The sequence below is a fragment of the Cupressus sempervirens genome, chromosome 7, assembly GCF_028749045.1.
Source record: "Cupressus sempervirens isolate cs-2001-9-10 chromosome 7, ASM2874904v1, whole genome shotgun sequence".
Taxonomy (NCBI): domain Eukaryota; kingdom Viridiplantae; phylum Streptophyta; class Pinopsida; order Cupressales; family Cupressaceae; genus Cupressus; species Cupressus sempervirens.
Window position 1 is genome coordinate 755,105,883 of NC_143124.1, and position 19,889 is coordinate 755,125,771.

General features: G+C 33.7%; 1 protein-coding gene across 1 annotated transcript; it reads right to left on the bottom strand.

Moving 5' to 3' along the window:
• Positions 1-6,981: 6,981 nt before the first annotated feature.
• On the bottom strand, positions 6,982-8,173 carry LOC149549474 (DNA-directed RNA polymerase II subunit RPB2-like). Its single transcript, XM_089792841.1, has 2 exons — positions 7,979-8,173; positions 6,982-7,889 (listed from the first exon to the last, which is right to left on the bottom strand). Exons 1-2 carry the CDS (start codon positions 8,156-8,158, stop codon positions 7,767-7,769), a joined length of 303 nt encoding a protein of 100 aa, XP_089648967.1. The 5' UTR covers positions 8,159-8,173; the 3' UTR covers positions 6,982-7,766.
• Between the last annotated feature and the right edge of the window lie 11,716 nt (positions 8,174-19,889).

The following is a 19,889-nucleotide window of genomic DNA, read 5'->3' on the forward strand; positions in this document are numbered from 1 at the left end:
CAATGGCATACTCCAACAAAGCTATCGAGGCATCCACATTTAAAATATTTTAATAAATGTGGTCAAATGGCATCCACAACAGCCATTGTCTAATATTCCCATTTTATACTGTCGCTAGATATTCTATTTTGCATAGATCTATGTCATATTATTCAATCATATTACAAAGAAGCATATATTTTCCATGGCATCTGATCGCCAACAACCCAATGGAACAATTGAGAGAACCAACCTTAGATAAATTCTTAACAATATTACATTATTACAACAATATTCGACCACATTTATTGAAATATTTCAAATGTGAATACTTCAATAGTAGATTATGGTTCCAACTAAATGGTAAATATATGTGGTGGAATGTTTGCTAAGTTGCTTTAATATTAGCGTACAATATATATTTTATATACTTTAAAAAATAAAAATAAAAATCCTTGTACAAACCCGAAGCAAACCCAAACCTAACCTCAAAATTTTTTGAGCAAATTTGGAACCCGAATCTTGAATCCGCATTCGTGCTAGAATCCAAACCGGCGACTTAGCTCACAAGTGATGGTTGGACACTTGGAGTCATGTGTCGAACAAAAAGAGAATCTAATGTGTAATTCTTCTAATGTATTTGAGGCCCAATTCTCGCACTCACAACACCACTACTTATAGATAAAGGTAATGGAGGCCGAGGGTTGAAGAGGCCTCTCCACCAAAGTTTGCCATTTCTTGCATATGCTTTTTTTCACGTCAAATTCCTCTAAATGAGTGTGCATTTCACCTATAACATCTTGGGGTGCTGCCTTGAATGGTTTGGTCTCATGCCCAGGTACATTTGTAAATGATATTTCAATCAGTTAATACCTCCCCCACTACATTTAACATTGCAATGCCAATATATGACTACTCATTTTTTGGTCCAGGGATGGCATGTTTCCAAGCCTTATCCCTTTGGCATCTAATAGGGTCTGCATCTGGGTTACCACTAGGTGCACGACTCCCAGGCTCAGACATTATGCTGCTGCTGCAATATATCATAAATGAAAAAAATTAGCATCTACAAATTTTAATAAAATTGAAATAAATAAAATAAAGAAAGAAAAAAACTTGGGTGTTTTTCTTTTTCATCGACATAAAATGAAAAAAAACTAAAACAAATGTAAAAAAAATGGAAATATGAATGTAAAAAAATTAGAAAACAACAAAAAAAATGCGATTCACATTTTCAGATTTGCTCCAAAAATGATAAAATGCACATGAAATTCGTAGTGGCCTCCTCCAAATGCTTCTTTAACTCCCCTCAATGCGTAAATGCAAGCTACTAACTTGCGCAAACAATCCACAATCAGTATTGAGATCCAGCTGATCTGCTCAATTGTACTCTGAAACCCCTATATTTTTATCTAATCCCTTTTTTCCTCTCTTCCTTGTGTTTGCAAATGAAAGATAGTTATTTTTTGTGTTTGAGAGGGCTATAAACCCAAAAAGTCAATGTAAATAGGTTAAAATAATGTTTTTTTTCACTTTATTTAAGTTATCGCCTCTGTCAGCCTAAGGCTTGGGACTTGGCAAGGCAGCCGACTCTGGCTGACTCGGCGAGAGACCAAGGCAGCCCAGACTCGGTCTGACTTGGCCGAGTCCAAGCCTAGGATTAGTTTGTTCCTTTTTTTGTTGATTTGGCTCTGGACTTTTTGATTCCCGCTAGGACTTCAGCGTTTTATAACTATGGTTTGGACTCCCTTGGAAATGCAACATTTATAATGTTTTTGTGGGCGAGTCGTCATAAGACACTGTTTATTGCTGGGAAACAAGCAAATGTCCTGGAAATGGTTGAGGGATGCCCGAGTATACCCGCTCTGAGGATGTCATGTCATCCTTGCAATTGGTGGCGATTGGGTTGTACTTCAGAGGCAATGTGGGGAAGCTCTGTCCCTAAACTGTCTTGGGGATGTCCCCATCCCAAGAATGTGGGGTCTCAGGGCCGGGATGCATCCCCATCGAACAATTGTTGCCTTGAAGGATTAGTGTTGACCTTTGACACATTTTTTGGTAGCCAATTGTCAATCAACCATGCCATATAACTAGAACTGCATTTTAAATTGTTATAAAAGAGGAAAAAGGTTTATTCAAGCGGTATTGTACTTAGTTGTTTCAACACTGATCAGTACAGCTTGAAAAAAAGAAGAAAATGTGGATTCTTATACAATATACATATAACAGAAACTAAACATTCAATATAACTTACATCACACTCTAATAACTATAAAACAGGAATAACAAGTAGGAAAGTGGTAAACCTGGCTACCCAGAAACTGAGATGGGGACTGAAGAATTTGGCGATTTTAAAATACAAAATAAATGCCCTTCAAAATGCCATAATACATGATATATGTATCTATATCAGGAAATATCTTTACATATTTTTGAATAAAAATTCAAAATAATTACATTAATGTAGAAACATTGAACACTTATGCACAATATATGCACATCAGTATTGCAGGGTGAAGAGATGCCTTGAAAAAAGCTGATTAAAAAGATCAATAAAACTTGCTTCCATAGTATTGCTGGTGAAACAGCTCTATTCCATAGTGTTCAAGAATATATACTTGGAAATTCTAAAATAAATTATTGCTCATACAAATCATTGTATGTTGTGGTCTTACTTTCTTTGCACTTGAAATTATCAAATGCAAATCAGGCCACAGTTTTCTAATACAATCTAGTAACATAATACTTATCTTCTTATTTTCAATGATTTATTCTGGTCCAAGTCTTTCTCGTTTTAAACATTTTCTCACTTCCATCTCATATTTTGAATAAAGCTTTTGTATGCATAGCCTTGTTAACTCTTGTGGTTGCATCTGTTCAGTATTGCTGGTGAAACAGCTCTATTCCATAGTGTTCAAGAATATATACTTGGAAATTCTTAAATAAATTGTTGCTCATACAAATCATTGTATGTTGTGGTACTACTTTCTTTGCACTTGAAATTATAAAATGCAAATCAGGCCACAATTTTCTAATACAATCTAGCAACGTAATACTTATCTTTTTATTTTCAATGATTTACGTTGGTCCAAGTCTTTCTCGTTTTAAACATTTTCTCACTTCCATCTCATATTTTGAATAAAGCTTTTGTATGCATAGACTTGTTAACTCTTGTGGTTGCATCTGTTCTTATTCTAAGTGATGTGGCCTTTGCTAGGTAAAAATCTCTGCTGTAAAACATGCTGTGAGTTTAGTTCAAATTAGAAAAATACTTCTATTACTAGCTTTCTGTGTTCTTTGAGCTCTATGTAAACATTTAGTAGCACAGGCACAAAAAGTAAATAGGAAATCCCCTTATTTTTGAGCAATGATTTGGGAGACATCAGGAGATGCCTCCATACGTGCCTCTGAGACAAGTACATATTTTTAAGGTGGGAAATGACAGTGATGGGTTAGGGTGTGATTTTCCGGCTGACAATGGCATTTATATCCATTGGATCTCTCCCCTCTGAAAAATGATGACTCAATGGTTAAGTAAGGTGTTGAACGCAAGTGCACCTCAATTTTGGTGTATGAACAGTTTTTCTTTTGCCTTACAAGGATAGTTCTGCTAGTGAAAAGTCTCGTATATCATCAAGAAGTACTAACCTTAACCAATATGTTTTAGGATGCATGAGTAGATCTGCAATATTAGACCAAATTAGTCGGCTTGAATTAAGCTATATTTTCGTAGTATAAATGTTTTTATATTAGTCTCCCATACATCACTGATTTTGACCTAATAGAACAAATCTTATTTATTGGTGTCCACCACTCAAACCCCCATCCCTGTCCCCTGATGTGTTTCAGGGTCGTGGGGACATCCACCAGCCACCCTCTTCCCCACCACCAATGTGAGGAAATCTGGAAATGTCAGAGAACACGTCCCCAAAATCGGGGATGGTAGGAAACAAGTAGGGGACACCTAGCCATCCCCAAGGTGGTCTAGGATGTCTCAGACATCCCTTATCCTGGGGATGGCTAGGTGCTCCCTACAATAAAGTAGTTTTTTAATGTTTATTGAATAGCTCATGACAATCTAAAAAAGACTATTAAATATATCATGACAGCATAAGACAGCAGTATAATATGCCAGCATTATAACAGCAATTAATTTAGTCATGATTGTTAGATTTGAACCAGAACAAGCAATTTACAAATACTGACAAGATTTATCCTGGGAAAGAACTCCTTTCACAAAGGGAAACAACCCAGTCCGCAGAAACCTGTGAATATTATTGAAACAAATAGTAATTACAAATCTCTGGAACAGAGTTTCTCAACATCCATTACTGATTGCCAAAGATTCACATATGAATCATGAAATGGACTCCAGAATTCAGCAATGTAATTACATGCCTCCAGACACAAAGCAATAAATACAAAACTATGCAGCACTGAAATGCATATGTATGAGAACCGTAGAATCAATCTAAACAGTCCAGAATAGACAGCACTAAAATAAAAACAAAACCGATGAAGGAGAGCTCCTGATATCCAACTGCTGGAGAAAATCCTTAATCAAGCTAAATTAATATACATCTGACTTTCTTTTATTTGTTAACTCACCTATCTGTTCATGCATATACACTCAAGCCATTTTACATTCCCGATAATCATACCTATGTGTTCATGTATATTCACCCGATTTTGTTTCATATTGCTGTTAGATATACACATGCATTTGTGCATGAGACTACGGCATCAACAATAATATGCTATGCAAGCTGATACACACGAGCATACACTCTCACATGTTCCACTCACCAAACACACATCAGCAACGTCTCTCCATTCGTAGTCCACATACATGCATATGCATATTGTTCTTTCTAGAACATGAACGATGAGGACACCCAAACGGTAGCAGGAGCACAACTCTGCCAACATTTCAAGTGATGACTTGTTTATAATGCCTATGACCTGGCAGAGGGATTTCCTGGGTAGTGACAGTTACAAGCAAAGGCCAAAACTTCCAAGCTTGTAATTGTAGCTGGAAAATGTTGGAGCATACGACACTTTGTAGAGAGCAATCTTACACCTGTCTAAGAGTGATTGAATATGATGCTGTTGCACAGACAGAGTTCTAGGCCAGTAGAGCTGTTAGAATGAAATTCAAATATCTACAAATCACAAATACTTGAGTAGATATCTCAGAAATATTAAATGAATAATACCAGAACTATTTAGAATTTCATATCTATAAAATTAAACAATTATAGCAGTCACATTATTTAAAGTAGTATAACAGTAATAAATATATCACGATTCAAATTGATAGTCGATGATATAAGTTACAATGGTTAACACCAACAGCAATAATTTGGGATTTTGATTTCATTGTTCAAAAAAGTTACAAACTTCAAAATTCTTGATATGGCTTTAATCGTTATCTTCATTTAAAACTTTAAAACCTTCCTTCCAATTTGCAGAAACCTTAGAGAAGTCATTTCTTCTTTGTTTTAGAAAGAATGCCAACATATTGTCCGATGAATAGGCAGTTTTTGTAATGTCCATTTGTAAGCTATCAATATAATATTTACCAATTTATGTACTTTGCAATGGATGGACATTTTCTAATGTCATTTTTAATCCATTAATATAATGTTAACTGATTTTTATAAAAAACTGATCAAAGAAGTAATGTACATCAATCAGAAAGCTACTGCTGTAAAACTTACAATTATTATTTAAAACCAACTTAAACATTGTGAAGAAGCTCAATTACATCCGATAATTTTTTTTGCAATATCCGCATTTGCTACCCTATCTATAGATGTACAGTCAAGTTTCTCCCATTTTACAGTACTCAGTCTTCTGCTAATATTTACATTAATGTTACTTGTACATGGTCTGACAAATATTTTATGTAGTGTTTATTATTATCCTTTAAAATATATTCTATTTATAATTAATATTAAAATATTGACATGTAGATGGTTGTCAAATTTAACATAAAAAATATATGTTAACATCAACACACACACCATACCACTCCACCCTTTTGCCATTGTAGAATGCCTATAAGAAAATAGATAAAGCTGAAAACAAGGTGTTCAAATAGTGCAATCCTCTTCTCTTCCATGTTCTATTTATTTAGGTAGGCAATCCACATTTCACTCCCTCGTCTTGAAAATAGAATAGGGAATGTGATAAAAAGATCCCCCATTTTTCTGCAAAAGTTGCCTTCATTCAGGCAAAAGTCACTGCTAAAAAGGATTACTATTAAAAAAACGTTGACACAATGTTAACACTAGAATAATTAGCAGAGATGGGGGGTCAGAACGACGAATCACTTGGAGGCCCTCAATTCACGTCGTCATATGAATAATCAAGGCATTTGCACGAACTTATTTAGGCATCACAAACTCCCTAGAAATAAATAAATCATTTCTTTGTTTGGCACGCATTTTCAGAAACCTCTTATATAATGCATTGTTAGTTGTAAAAACAATTCATAAAACATATTATCCATCCACCATTTAAAGTAAACTTCAAGAAGACAGAAAAGTTAAAAATATCGAATATTTGATAATCAAATGATATTTTAACATCTCAGATTAGCCGGTAAACAATGGAAGCCTGTCCTTCAGCCATAGCAAAAATATTTAGTACCACCAGAAGAATCAAACAGCCAAAGCAGATTACAATCAAATACCGAACTAAAAAAAAATCAAAATGCTCCGGCCCAATCTTGGATAAACTATCCTAGAATCTGGCAAACGAGAAAATAAGCTTATCTACAAAGTGGGGTGCCATACAAGTGGAGCAGCAGAATATAATATCATGTTCAGGTGAGTTGAGAACAATTAGTTAAGAGACTCCTCTAAAAGCAGCTGCATGCTTGTTGAGAATTCATGGCGGTAAAGCGATAAAACCATGTCTGTTCCAGCAAAAATTACATTGACATGTAGCACAAGCCACAAGTAATCAAAAGTCCAACAAAACACTGGGAATTCCAAATTGAGGTCGTTAGCAATACAAAACATTTATTCATAAAGGAAAAATATTTATCTATCCACAAAGAACAAGAGATTATAAATATTTGGTGCCTTTCTTGCGCTCAACATGTTTGACTGTCATGCATAAGTGTGGGCAAACAATGTCTACCACAAGGTCCTCAAACACGATTAAATAACAGGTCTCCCGAAGGAGATTTTTGAAAGCACAAATCTGATTCTCTGCCACATTGACTTAATGAGACAAACAGCTGGAACTCATGAGCAATTAATTACTCAATTCTTTGCACAGCAAGTAACGTGAATCACATGATGCTTTTACCAAGAAATTATATTGCCCAGACTATGCACAATCCCTTTGCCACGCCTTAAAGACTTGAAACATATGCTCATCTAAACATTCTATATAAGTAATACAATATAAGAAGGGCCACCGAAAGGACAGTATTTGTCCTGGTTGAGGAATTTACGCTGACAAACAGCAGAAATGGAAAAACGTTAGGTTCAAATTCCTTTCTTGCTTGATTCAATTCTCATAAGGGAAGGGTCTCCAGACCTCACATTAATTGAGATAATACAACTCTCGTCGACAATTTTTTTCTGAATCTCTTTGACCAATAAATTATTTTCTTACTTCAAGTCTTCAAACTGTAACACGCCATCTTCAATTTTATTTTGCTACTACTCGTGATTCAACTTGGTGACAATGCAGGTGCCCACCGTTCATCAAGGAAATCACAAGCCTTGTGGGCACGACAATGGAAAAAGATGACATGCCCTCCATTTCATTCAACCTCCTGCCTTTTTCTTTTGATCTTTTAGCTGTTTCAGTTCTTTTGTGAACATTCTTGGGGCAATGGCCATAGACATAAGTTCTTGAAAAAGTAGCTTACAAGCATATGGAATGTGCACCTAACGAATATTAAAAGAAAGAAATTGATCAGAAATCCCCATTGCTAGAAACATAAATATTCAAACATTTAAAAAAGATTAAAACTAACCTGAACAATGTCTGTTTTGTTCTTGCAGCCTCTACAGTCAAAAGAGTTTTTCTTCAAATTTGCAATAGCAATTAAGCCACAGCGCTCACAAACATAGATCCTATATGTATCGCTTTGATCAAAAAGCCTTTCTTTCAAAAAATGTGCAGCTCCATGTGCTGTCATACAATCGCGCTCCATCTCTCCAAATCGTAAACCTCCATCACAGGAGCGCCCTTCTGCTGGTTGTCAAGTAACAACCACATCAGCATAAGAGATAGTAGATCTTCCCACAACAACTCGAGACTGAGTAGCAGGGGAACAATGAGCCTCAATAGTAGGAGCCACAGGAGCAGTAGCTGTGGCAAACCTAGCCACCACAAAGGGAGAGAGAGCATCCACCACTATAGCTAGAGAGTGAACATCATCCCCATTATCTGCTAGAGAAAAATAGGTAGGAGAAATCAAAGATTTAAACTCGACAAGAGTAGCGTGGGTAGAAGCGAAAGTGGAAGCGGGAGCCAGAGACATCCTTTGTTGCTTCCACATTGTTACTTTGATGTTGTTTAAACTTGATGAAGAAGCATCCTGGGTGTAAGAGCAATCTTGCATCACCCAAAAATATTTTCTTTTCAGTCTTTTCTATTTTAATAAGGACTAGTAGACATGGTGGTTACTATTTATAAGAACTTGCTATTTTTAGTAAGTATCTCATACGACTTTAGAATGTTCTCATTTTCTACATGATGGTTCACTTTGGAATTATAAGCCTATCATAAAAGTCTCATTGCTCCAGCTTAAGTATCAGAGAAGTTATTGCAAATTTTTGGTGGAAAAATTTGTAGAAAAATCTTCAGGCTCATTGTTGAAGGCCTTAGAGTGCTCGAATGAGGTCCAAAAACTTGATGAAAGGGCACTTGTGTCATTTTAGGCATGTAAATCAAGAGATGAGATTTTTAAAAAGTGGTTATAATAGCCAATCAGAGCAACGGTTTGAGAGTTATGGACTTTCGAAGTTGGGTAACTAAAATTTGTAAAATATTTTTTCAAAGATGTATTTAGCCGGCTCTATATGTATTGTTAGGGTCTATCAACCCTAGGTATTAAGTTTGAGCATTTAGAACCTTCATGGGTGGCATAAAATTTTCTATTTAAGAAAGGCTCGAATATTGTCTAGGACAACTTTGGGTGGTAGTTCATAGCTTAGTCTTGCAGATTACTGTAATGAAGGTGCTCATGTGGGTTAGCATATTGTACTTGTGAATTCTGTAATTTCACATTTGCGGCACAAATAAGAAGTCCATATTTTGTTCTCATATTTGCTATTGTTTCTTTGTTTCTGTTATGTGTTTATGGTATTAAAGGGAGCACCCTTCATGAAGCGGCATCAAAGCTAAAGTTCTTGAGTGTGTGAATAGATTGCCGATAGTGAGGCAATTTGCACCAGGACTGTGGTTTGGGCTGAGGATGTAGACAGAGCATTGATTGTGAGACAATTTGGACTAGGGTTTCAACAGAAGTGTGAAAATACCTCCACGAAGAGAGCATGGTGGAAGAGTTGTAGGTGTTACACCTAAGGATTTTAGAGCCCTCCAAAGACAAATGCAAGCATTGGAGAAACAAAATGTGTAGAGGAATAAATTTTCTTGTAAGAGATGAAAGCAAGGATAAGGATGAAGTAGAAGAAAATGCTGAACAAGAGGCAATTCTAAACTCAGAGGAAGAGAGGCTTTTTAGGGCCATCTCCAAGATTGGAAAAAGACCTAAGTTTGAGGTTCCCACATTTTTAAGAAATCTTAACCTAGAGGAGTTGATTGATTAAATCAATGAACTGTAGGAGTACTTTGAGTATGAAAATATTGAGGACTTTGATAGGGTCAAGTTTGCAAAGGTGAAACTAAAGGGACATGCAAAGATATGGTGGCAAGAGGCTCAGTTGGAGTGAAACAAAAGGGAAAGGACAAAATTACCAGATGGATCAGATGATAACTAAACATAAGCGACAATTCATTCCTTCGGATTATGAGCTTGATTTGTTGAAGAAAGCATGAAAATTTGTTCAAGAGTATACTAAAGAGTTCTACTGAGTTCTTATTAGAACTGGCCACGCAAAAGTTGATAAGGAGAAAGTGGTCCATTATCTTAATGGGTTAAGGCCAAGCATTCAGGATGAGCCAAGTTTGGTTCGAATGAACAATATTGAGAAGGCATACCAGTTTTCCCTAAGAGTTGAAGAAAGACTTAACAAGAAGTTTGACAACAAGAATAACAGAAGAGGTCATAGTGGAAGATCTAGCGGATGATCTTATGGAGGCCTTCATGATGATTAGAAGAACAAGGATGAGGCTAGAAGTAGCAATCAAAACCAGAGGGGAAATAATTCCAATCTTTTCCATGATCAGAATAATAGAGATCAGAGAGGAAGAGGCAGAGGACAAGGATGTGGAAGAGGAGGCTTCTTTGGGAAATGTTTTCATTGCAGAGAAGAAGGGAATAAAGCCTTTGAATGTACCCAAAGCCAAGGAAGGATAGATCAAAGAATAGAAGGCTAGGCCTAAGTTGCATGTGTTGATGTAGATGCTAGATCATCACATTCTGAAGATGCTGAAAGAGGAGAAGTCCTAGTTAATAGAAGAGTCCTACTAAGTGGTAAGAATGAACCTGATCAAAGAAGGAGATTGTTCCATACAAGGTGTTGATGTGAAGATAAGTGTTGTTTTAACATGTAGTATATGTGTGTTTATTTTTGTTGTGATTGACATCGAGACGATGCCTCTTTCTAGAGGGGAGGGATGTCATGACCTATCTTGTACTTTCATTGTTGTTACCTATGTGGTGATTATGTGGCATTCTGTTCCAAAATTTTAGAATTTATGTGTGATTTGGAAATCTTGTTGTAGGGTTTGGTCTTTAAAGACTCCAACACACTTATTAGTGTTCAATTGCTTCTTATTGGCTTTTTGATATAAATCACACTTCGTATTGGCTTCATCCCTAATGATTGCTTCTCAAACTGTTGACGAAACTTATCTTCGTTATATCACACAAACTTATTTTGATTACAATGACATTTCTTGATGTTACCTGATCACTGTACTAAGTGTCATTTTGACTTTTGAATCATCTTTCATTTCTTGGGAGAGGCTTTATGCATGTTTCCATATTGCTACTCTATGTGTGTGTCATCCTTCATATGTATGTAATACAACGAGGGCACTTGATGCATAATGACTATTTGGATATCATACCCTTCATTTTACTCGATGCCATATCATTAATTAATGGGACAGGCTAATCTCTAGATTCACGAAAATGTAGTGATTTTTTTCCTTTTTTTTTGTTATTTTCAACTACAAACTATGCAGATCATGAAGATCAAATGCTGAATTCTTTGAAAAAAATTATGATGTTATCAATTTTTTGAAAATTGGTCAATTGTACAGTTTGTAGGGAGGATAGTCGTGTCCCTAATTTATAGCACCATTTTTTAATACTTAGCTTTGTATGTTGTTGCGCATAAATCATTGCTATATTCTCTAAGAAATATTGAAAGCATGAAAGTTATTTTTTATTTCTTTCATACATAAATCCCATATGATTCTTATTGCTCTGCATACATCTGTTTGATTATTCTTTTATGCCTTTTATTTAAATGGGTTTGACTAAAGGTCTTTGACAAATGTTCTTCAACAAGCATCATGTAAGAAAATCGTCAGTGAGTTGTGTATGTTTCGAGGAATTTTCGACATGCATTTTTCAAAAAAAATGTTAAGCTATTTGAAATTAGGCTAAAGAAAAAAGATCATATCAATGTTAGCATCAAGAACATGTGAAAACACATTTTGGAAAAACTCTATAAAATGGTCTCCATTTTTGAAATGAGTGAAGACCTGATGACAAGTCTTGTAAGAGATAAAAATATCCTAGAAGAGGATCTAGAAACCTCGTACGACTCAGAATCAAACCTAAGATGAGGGCTTGAATCCTTTAAGGCTCCTACAAGACAAAATCAAGTGTTATATGAGTAAACATCAGGCTCATACGAGGAAAGAACTTCCCAGAGGAGACCTCTGTATGATGTGTAGAAATATAATAATCAAACTGTCAGTTTGAGTAGAAATGAGGCCAAAAAATCAAAATTTCAATCGCACGATGGGCGCTAGAAAAATATATGTGCTAAAATTGGTACTATATACACTTAACATGGTCATTCTATGCTAGATTCATCTAAGAATGAATATAAGATTATCCATCCTGAATGAGATAGACATGTCGACCTATTGCCTTCTATCTAATTGAAGTTTGAAGGTGTAATACCCCTCCTTTGCTATCATTGTGGACTTAGTTGTAAAAATTCTATATGACTCTTCTATAGATGTGTTAGCCCATATTTGATATTTGAAATGCAACACTTTGATATGTTGAGTACTTGATTATGTCAGGTTGTAAGAATTTCCTACTTGCAATGATGATGCTTAATTGCTCTTAGTTAGTTAATGAAATTAATTTTATGATGTTGTCATATGGTGTGTCTTAGAAAGATGTTTAATATGTCCTCATGATGACGAGATGTTCATGTTAAGAAATGATGTTATTTATATTTATGATTTACTATTATACTCACCCCATACTTGCAAGTGTATAGTGTGTGTGTTTGCTTTATATTTATGTTCAACACTCCTGATATGGTTGAGGGAGGGAGTCATAGTCAGTTGCTAATCAGGATCTAGATGATGTACCACTACCTGCTAGTGTTTGTTTAGCTTAGATAAATATGCACATGTACATGCTTGTCTTTTATACAAATTTGTAGGTACCAAGCATCGATTTCACTGAATTGCCTAGATGAGCGTGCCCTATCGCAATAACTCAATGGTAAGAATGGGGAGATATTGTTCAAGTCCAATCCTAGCCATAGCCTAATTATATATGCACATGTACATGCTTGTCTTTTATACAGATTTATAGGTACCAAGCATTGATTTCTTTGAATTGCCCAAATGAGCGCACCTTATCGCAATAACTCAATGGTAAGAATGGGGAGATAATGTTCAGGCCCAATCCCAACCATAGGCTAATTAATTGTCCTAAGAAGGAAGACATGTACTTGGCTTTCCACCCTTTTTATATTCGTGAGTTTATCTTTGTTTATGTTTAATTTTGAGTTTTGGTCAATTTTGGTAATGTTGTTTTTATGTGGATTTGGCCAGGTGATTTATATGATAAATGATTTAATTATAATTAGTGTTGATAGACATTCTACAATGGTAGAATGGGTGGAGTGGGATGGTGTGAGCGTGTTAATGTTAATTTTGATTCTTTAGATTAAATTTGACAGCCATCTACATGTCAAAAGTTTAAATCTTATTATAAATAGAATATACTTTTAAAAATAATTAAATATATACCACATAAAATATTTGTTTAGATTATTATATTTGGAGATATAAATCATCCATTTTTTAAGATATCAAACTAAAAAGATTAAGTTAGTAAAAAACTAAATAAATGAAAATAAATGAAATATAAATAATTTTAGATGTAGTAAATTAAACTATAATTATTTTGTAGTGGATATCTATCAGCATTTCTTTAGATAGATTTATTTAAGATATCTATACCAGTATTTGAGTTAATCATATAATATTGAGAATTATTCAATATTGTTTGATTAAAAATAAAATATTAAAATATGAGAATATTTAATTAATTAAAAATTAACTAAATATGTGCTTTAATTTAGAAGACTTAATTTGGAAGTCAAATTTGGAAAGTTGGTGAAAGAGAAATTAAAATATGATGATATTTAATTAATTAGATATTAATTAAATATGTGTTTTAATTTAAAATATTTAATTTAAAATTCTAATTTAAGAAGTTGGATTAAAAAGAGAATTAAAAGATTAAAGATTTGATATTACTTTATTATAAATATTTGATTAATAATAATTAAAGTAGAGTTGCATTTAAATAATGAGCTTTAATTATTATTATTAATTAAATAATAAACCATGCTTTAAATAGTGCTTGCACTAATTAATAAAGTGGAGGAAAAGAAAAGAAAAGAATATTTTAATTAAAAAGTTCTCTAAGTGTGCATGAAAGGATTAAATAATTAAAGTAATTACTATTTAATTAAGTTAGTGAATTTTAGTAATTGGGGAATAGAAACTCTAGTTAGGGATATGGTTCTTTATTAGAGAGTTTTTAGTTCATATAAAGGACACACAAGTTTTGGGGAATAAATTTTGGAATGTGAGCAAAAGAATTATTGGAAGCTTCGAGGGCTTTGAATTAAAAAAGGTTTCATCAAATTGTCCAAATTAGTAGAAAAAATTTAAGGTGGGGTTTAAAAGCCATGGTAGTAAATTTGTTTGAAAAGATCTGTATTCTTCGTGTTCTCTTGAGTGCTTGCAATTTGGTTGTCTAATTTATTGTAGCAATTCAAGCATCTATGCAAAAGTTAAAAACTTCATATCTAATTTAGAAGAAGTAGAAATCTTGTTATTGTCAAACCCTTAATTGAAATTCACAGAATTTTTTTTGAAGAAAAACAGATACATTCAAGATAGAGAACAAAGTATATTATGCTTGCATGTTTTCAGAAGATCAAAGGCACATAAAATAATAGTTGCATGTTTGTTTTTATTCTATAAAAATAAAATTTAATTTTCAAATTTTATTTATTAAATTTTATTATTAATAATAATTATTAATTTATGAAATTAAAAAGATATTATTAATTTTTTTTTAAATATTGTTTATTTATTTAAAAATTAAATAAATATATACCACTTATTTTCTTATAAGTGAATTTTTAATATTAATTCTTTTGAACTCTTATTGGGTTATAACTTGTTATATACTTATTAATCTAGGTGGAATTGTAAGTTAATAAATATATACTTGTGGTATAGCTATATTTTAAGAGAAGTTATAATGAAGTTCACTATATAATCATCTAGTTATGAATATTTAATACAATGAGAGAAATTTAAAAAAAAAAATTATAATTATAATTTCATGTTTGAATTATCTCTAGTTGCATTATGAATTAAAGGAAAAGTAAATATTAATATTAGACTTAAATAGAAGTCAAATTAATATTTTAAAAATGAAATTGATATTGATATTAATATTTAATCTAATAATTTACATTTATATTATTAATTAAATCATTTATGATTTAAGATTATTTAAATAAATAACATGATAATATTGAATGATATTTTATATGCACAAAGAAAGTTTACATTTAATTACTTATTGATTTAAATAAGTACATTAGTATAACAATTTATATTAACATGTATATTCTTAGTTTATTTATAAACATATCTTTATGACCCAAACTGAACAAGAGAAAATGATAGAATTAAATCATATGGCTGAAAACTATGTGTTTCTAAAATATTCTATTTATAGTCTTGTGATGTTTATTTTCGTGATAGTTTTCTTTTTGGGTTCATTAGTTGGTCAAGTTAGGATGTACACCTGAGGCATTTTTGAGATTTCTTTGATGACTATTTGATTAGATGTCATGGTATATATTATGATTCAAATTGAGATGTATTTTGATGAGCATTTACAAAAACTTGAGTTTTTAAAACCAATGTTATTTTCAAGTTATCTATTAAGTAACTGAATTCAATCAATATTACTTTTGTGGTATGGGACACAATTGTGGTTTCTAAGTTTTGGGAAGGTAGTCTAGGTGCATGTCTATGGGAGTGGCTTGTAATGGGGATTGGGGCCCAAAGTGGCTGCCAAGGTAACTCATTGCAAGTTGTGTAACAAGCAAATAACATAGTAATTAAAATACTTTACTCCCCTATGCATTGAGATAAATTTAAAAGATAAGTTAGATATTTTGCCTCGTCCATGCCTTGAGTGCTTGTATAGGCTAAGAATAGAAACAAGACGATATCTTGAGAGTATGACTAATTTTCTCATCTTTACGAGAGGGTATTATAGTTTCACATAGAGTCACTAGGGGGCTGGGGTCCTGAGAGATTGGCAGAGTAACTATAGAATTGGCTTATGTGATGACACTCCATAGTATGTTGCCCAAGTCCCCTTAATTTTTTTATTAAACTATATTTGCCTCCAGTGGTGTACTTGTTGGATGTTACTTTTGATGGTGTATTTATTGTGAGTTGTTATTTATTGATTGAATTTCATTTATTGATCGATAGTTGAATTTAATTGATGAGTGTCAATTATTCTTTGGTGGTGATTTTATTGTTGGAGTTATTATGGTTGATGGTTTCCTTTTATTAATGACAGTTGTTATCTATTGGTTATTGTGCTTATGACACTTGACATTGATTTGGTGGTGGTTGTATCTTCTTAGTTTTGATATTTGATTTGTACTTGGTATCCGTTGTTGATTTTGGTATTGGTTTGTTTGATTATCTTTTCAATTTTGATTATCTTTCTTTATTAGTAGTTTGAGTTACCCTTGAGGTAGATTTAGGTATTGAGATCCCTTTCCTAGGATTTTTTTTGTGATTTGATTATCTATGTATGGATCGTACATTATCTCTCCTACATGGTTGGAGTGGGAGCCTGATTAGGTGATCACACAATTAGGAGGTAGTGACTTCTTACCATTTGGGTTCCCTACATATTGATAGTTATTGGATATTCGTGGATACAATTATACCTTTATTATTCTTGTTCCTGTCTTGGGGACTTCTATTCATTTGATGTATCTATGTATTATGTATCTTGTATTTTGAGATCCCACGAGATGTATTGTATGTTGATGTAATTGCATTTATGTGTAGTGGATGCTACTATTTGAATGTACTTTATCATATCAATTGGTTTTATGTATGTGTATATATGAGATTATGTATGCGTTTATTCTTTTTATGATTATGGACATTGCCATTGAGACCTAAACTTATTAATAAAACTTTCTTAAACATGAGTTAACATGAAGGAACTCTTCATAAATAAAATTTGTATGGTAATTGCATTTGTGTAAATGTTGTGTTTGTGTATATTGTTTCCACATTATTTCTGATTAAGTAAAACAAGTTTTAAGAGGTGCTTGAAACCCATCAGTTTACAAAAGAAATAGACATTAAGTCCTGAACCAAAAAAAAACAACAAAGAAGGCCAGGTGAGCCATACAAAAAGGGACAACCTCTAAAAGAGTAGGTGAACAATAGGTTTTGAAAGGACCCAAAACCTTATACAATATTGACCATCAAGATTTACATTTTGGTCCCATCTTTTGAGAATGTAAAGACATATCAAACAAAGGTTTGGAGGACATGACTTTTTTTTTCCTTTTACTGACGTCCATCCATCCTCCACCTTCGTAGTAGTCTTCTACCAATTAGGGCATTCAACCCCACAACCAACCCCCAACACCCTCAATGCAGGAGATAAAATAACTAAAACAACACCAACACCTATGTTTTGGACAACAACAAAAGAAGGGACATCAACACCATTATAAAATAGAGTTGCTAGAGGGACAACATTTGAATCAATAGTTTCAATAGCAGATGAAGGGACAACTGCAACATTCTTGGTCACTGTCATAGGGAAAACATTTGAATCAATAGAGACAACAACAGAATCCTCCACCAAAGAAAGATCATTTTGAGAAGAGCTATCCAACCCATCCACAACTATGGATACTTTCTGAACCATGTAGTGATCATTCGAAACCCCCACCTACCAAGAAGGTGATTTCTTTGATCTAACCTTATCGAAGGAGCATCATGCAATGAGATGGCCAATCTTATGAAATTTCCTGCATTTGAAGGGAATACCCTCATAATCAAGAAGCTAAATCCAAGAACCATTAGGAGAGGCCAATTTAATCATTTCAGGGATCTTCTTGGAGACATCAATCTTCACAAGAATGTGATCATACATTGTTCTATACACATTGGAAAATGCTAAATCAACCAAAAAGAAGTCCCCAAGGGCCTCCCCCATAGTCTCCAAGATTGAATCTAGTCAAAAGTGAAGGGGAAGACACAACAACCTTACCCAAAGAGGAGTCTTATTAAAGGATTCAAACATCGGGTCAAAATCCTTATACCAAGGTTTGGCCATCAAGGTAAACCTCTTCTCCAAAGAGAAACCATGACATAGGATTAAATTTCTATCTTCAACATTTGCAAATTTCACAATAAAAAAACCCCTTTCCATAGGGTAAATCTAAACTAAATTTGAAATGATAGGTTCCAATATTTGGAAATCCAAGCATGCAGATCCACTAGAGAGTACCAAAATCCCCTAAAATGAAGAATAACAGCTGAAGAAGAGTAGTCCTCAACACATGTGCAAATCTCATCAACAAATTTTGAATCCATGTGAAGCACAAGCAGGTTGCTTACATAGACATGGACAACCAAACGGAGCCCCAAATTCACAAGAACCCCAATACCTACCTTAAAGGCAACCACATCAGCATAAGAGATAGTAGATCTTCCCACAACAACTCGAGACTGAGTAGTAGGGGAACAATGAGCCTCAATAGTAGGAGCCACAGGAGCAGTAGCTATGGCAACCCTAGCCACAACAAAGGGAGAGAGAGCATCCACCACTATAGCTAGAGAGTGAACACCATCCCCATTATCTGCTAGAGAAAAATAGTTAGGAGAAATCAAAGATTTAAACCCGACAAGAGTAGCGTGGGTAGAAGCGAAAGTGGAAGCGAGAGCCAGAGACATCCTTTGTTGCTTCCACATTGTTACTTTGATGTTGTTTAAACTTGATGAAGAAGCATCTTGGGTGTAAGAGCAATCTTGCATCACCCAAAAATATTTTCTTTTCAATCTTTTCTATTTTAATAAGGACTAGTAGACATGGTGGTTACTATTTATGAGAACTTGCTATTTTTAGTAAGTATCTCATATGACGTTAGAATGTTCTCATTTTCTACATGAAGGTTCACTTTGGAATTATAAGCCTACCATAAAAGTCTCATTGCTCCAGCTTAAGTATCAAAAAAGTTATTGCAGATTTTTGGTGGAAAATTTTGTAGAAAAATCTTCAAGCTCATTGTTGAAGGCCTTAGAGTGCTCGAATAAGGTCCAAAAGCTTGATGAAAGGGCACTTGTGTCATTTTAGGCATGTAGATCAAGAAATGAGATTTTTAAAAAGTGGTTATAATAGCCAATCAGAGCAACGGTTTGAGAGTTATGGACTTTCGAAGTTGGGTAACTAAAATTTGCAAAATATTTTTTCAAAGATGTATTTAGCCGACTCTATATGTATTGTTAGGGTCTATCAACCCTAGGTATTAAGTTTGAGCATTTAGAACCTTCATGGGTGGCTTAAAATTTTCTATTTAAGAAAGGCTCGAATATTGTCTAGGACAACTTTGGGTGGTAGGCAATCCACATTTCACTCCCTCGTCTTGAAAATAGAATAGGGAATGTGATAAAAAGATCCCCCATTTTTCTGCAAAAATTGCCTTCATTAAGGCAAAACTCACTGCTAAAAAGGATTACTATTAAAAAAACGTTGACACAATGTTAACACTAGAATAATTAGCAAAGATGGGGGGTCAGAACGACGAATCACTTAGAGGCCCTCAATTCACGTCGTCAGATGAATAATCAAGGTGTTTGCATGAACTTATTTAGGCATCACAAACTCCCTAGAAATAAATAAATCATTTCTTTTTTTGGCACGCATTTTCAGAAACCTCTTATATAATGCATTGTTAGTCGTAAAAATAATTCATAAAACATATTATCTATCCACCATTTAAAGTAAACTTCAAGAAGACAGAAAAGTTAAAAATATCGAATATTTGATAATCAAATGATATTTTAACATCTCAGATTAGCCGGTAAACAATGGAAGCCTGTCCTTTAGCCATAGCAAAAATATTTAGTACCACTAGAAGAATCAGACAACCAAAGCAGATTACAATCAAATACCGAACTCAAAAAAA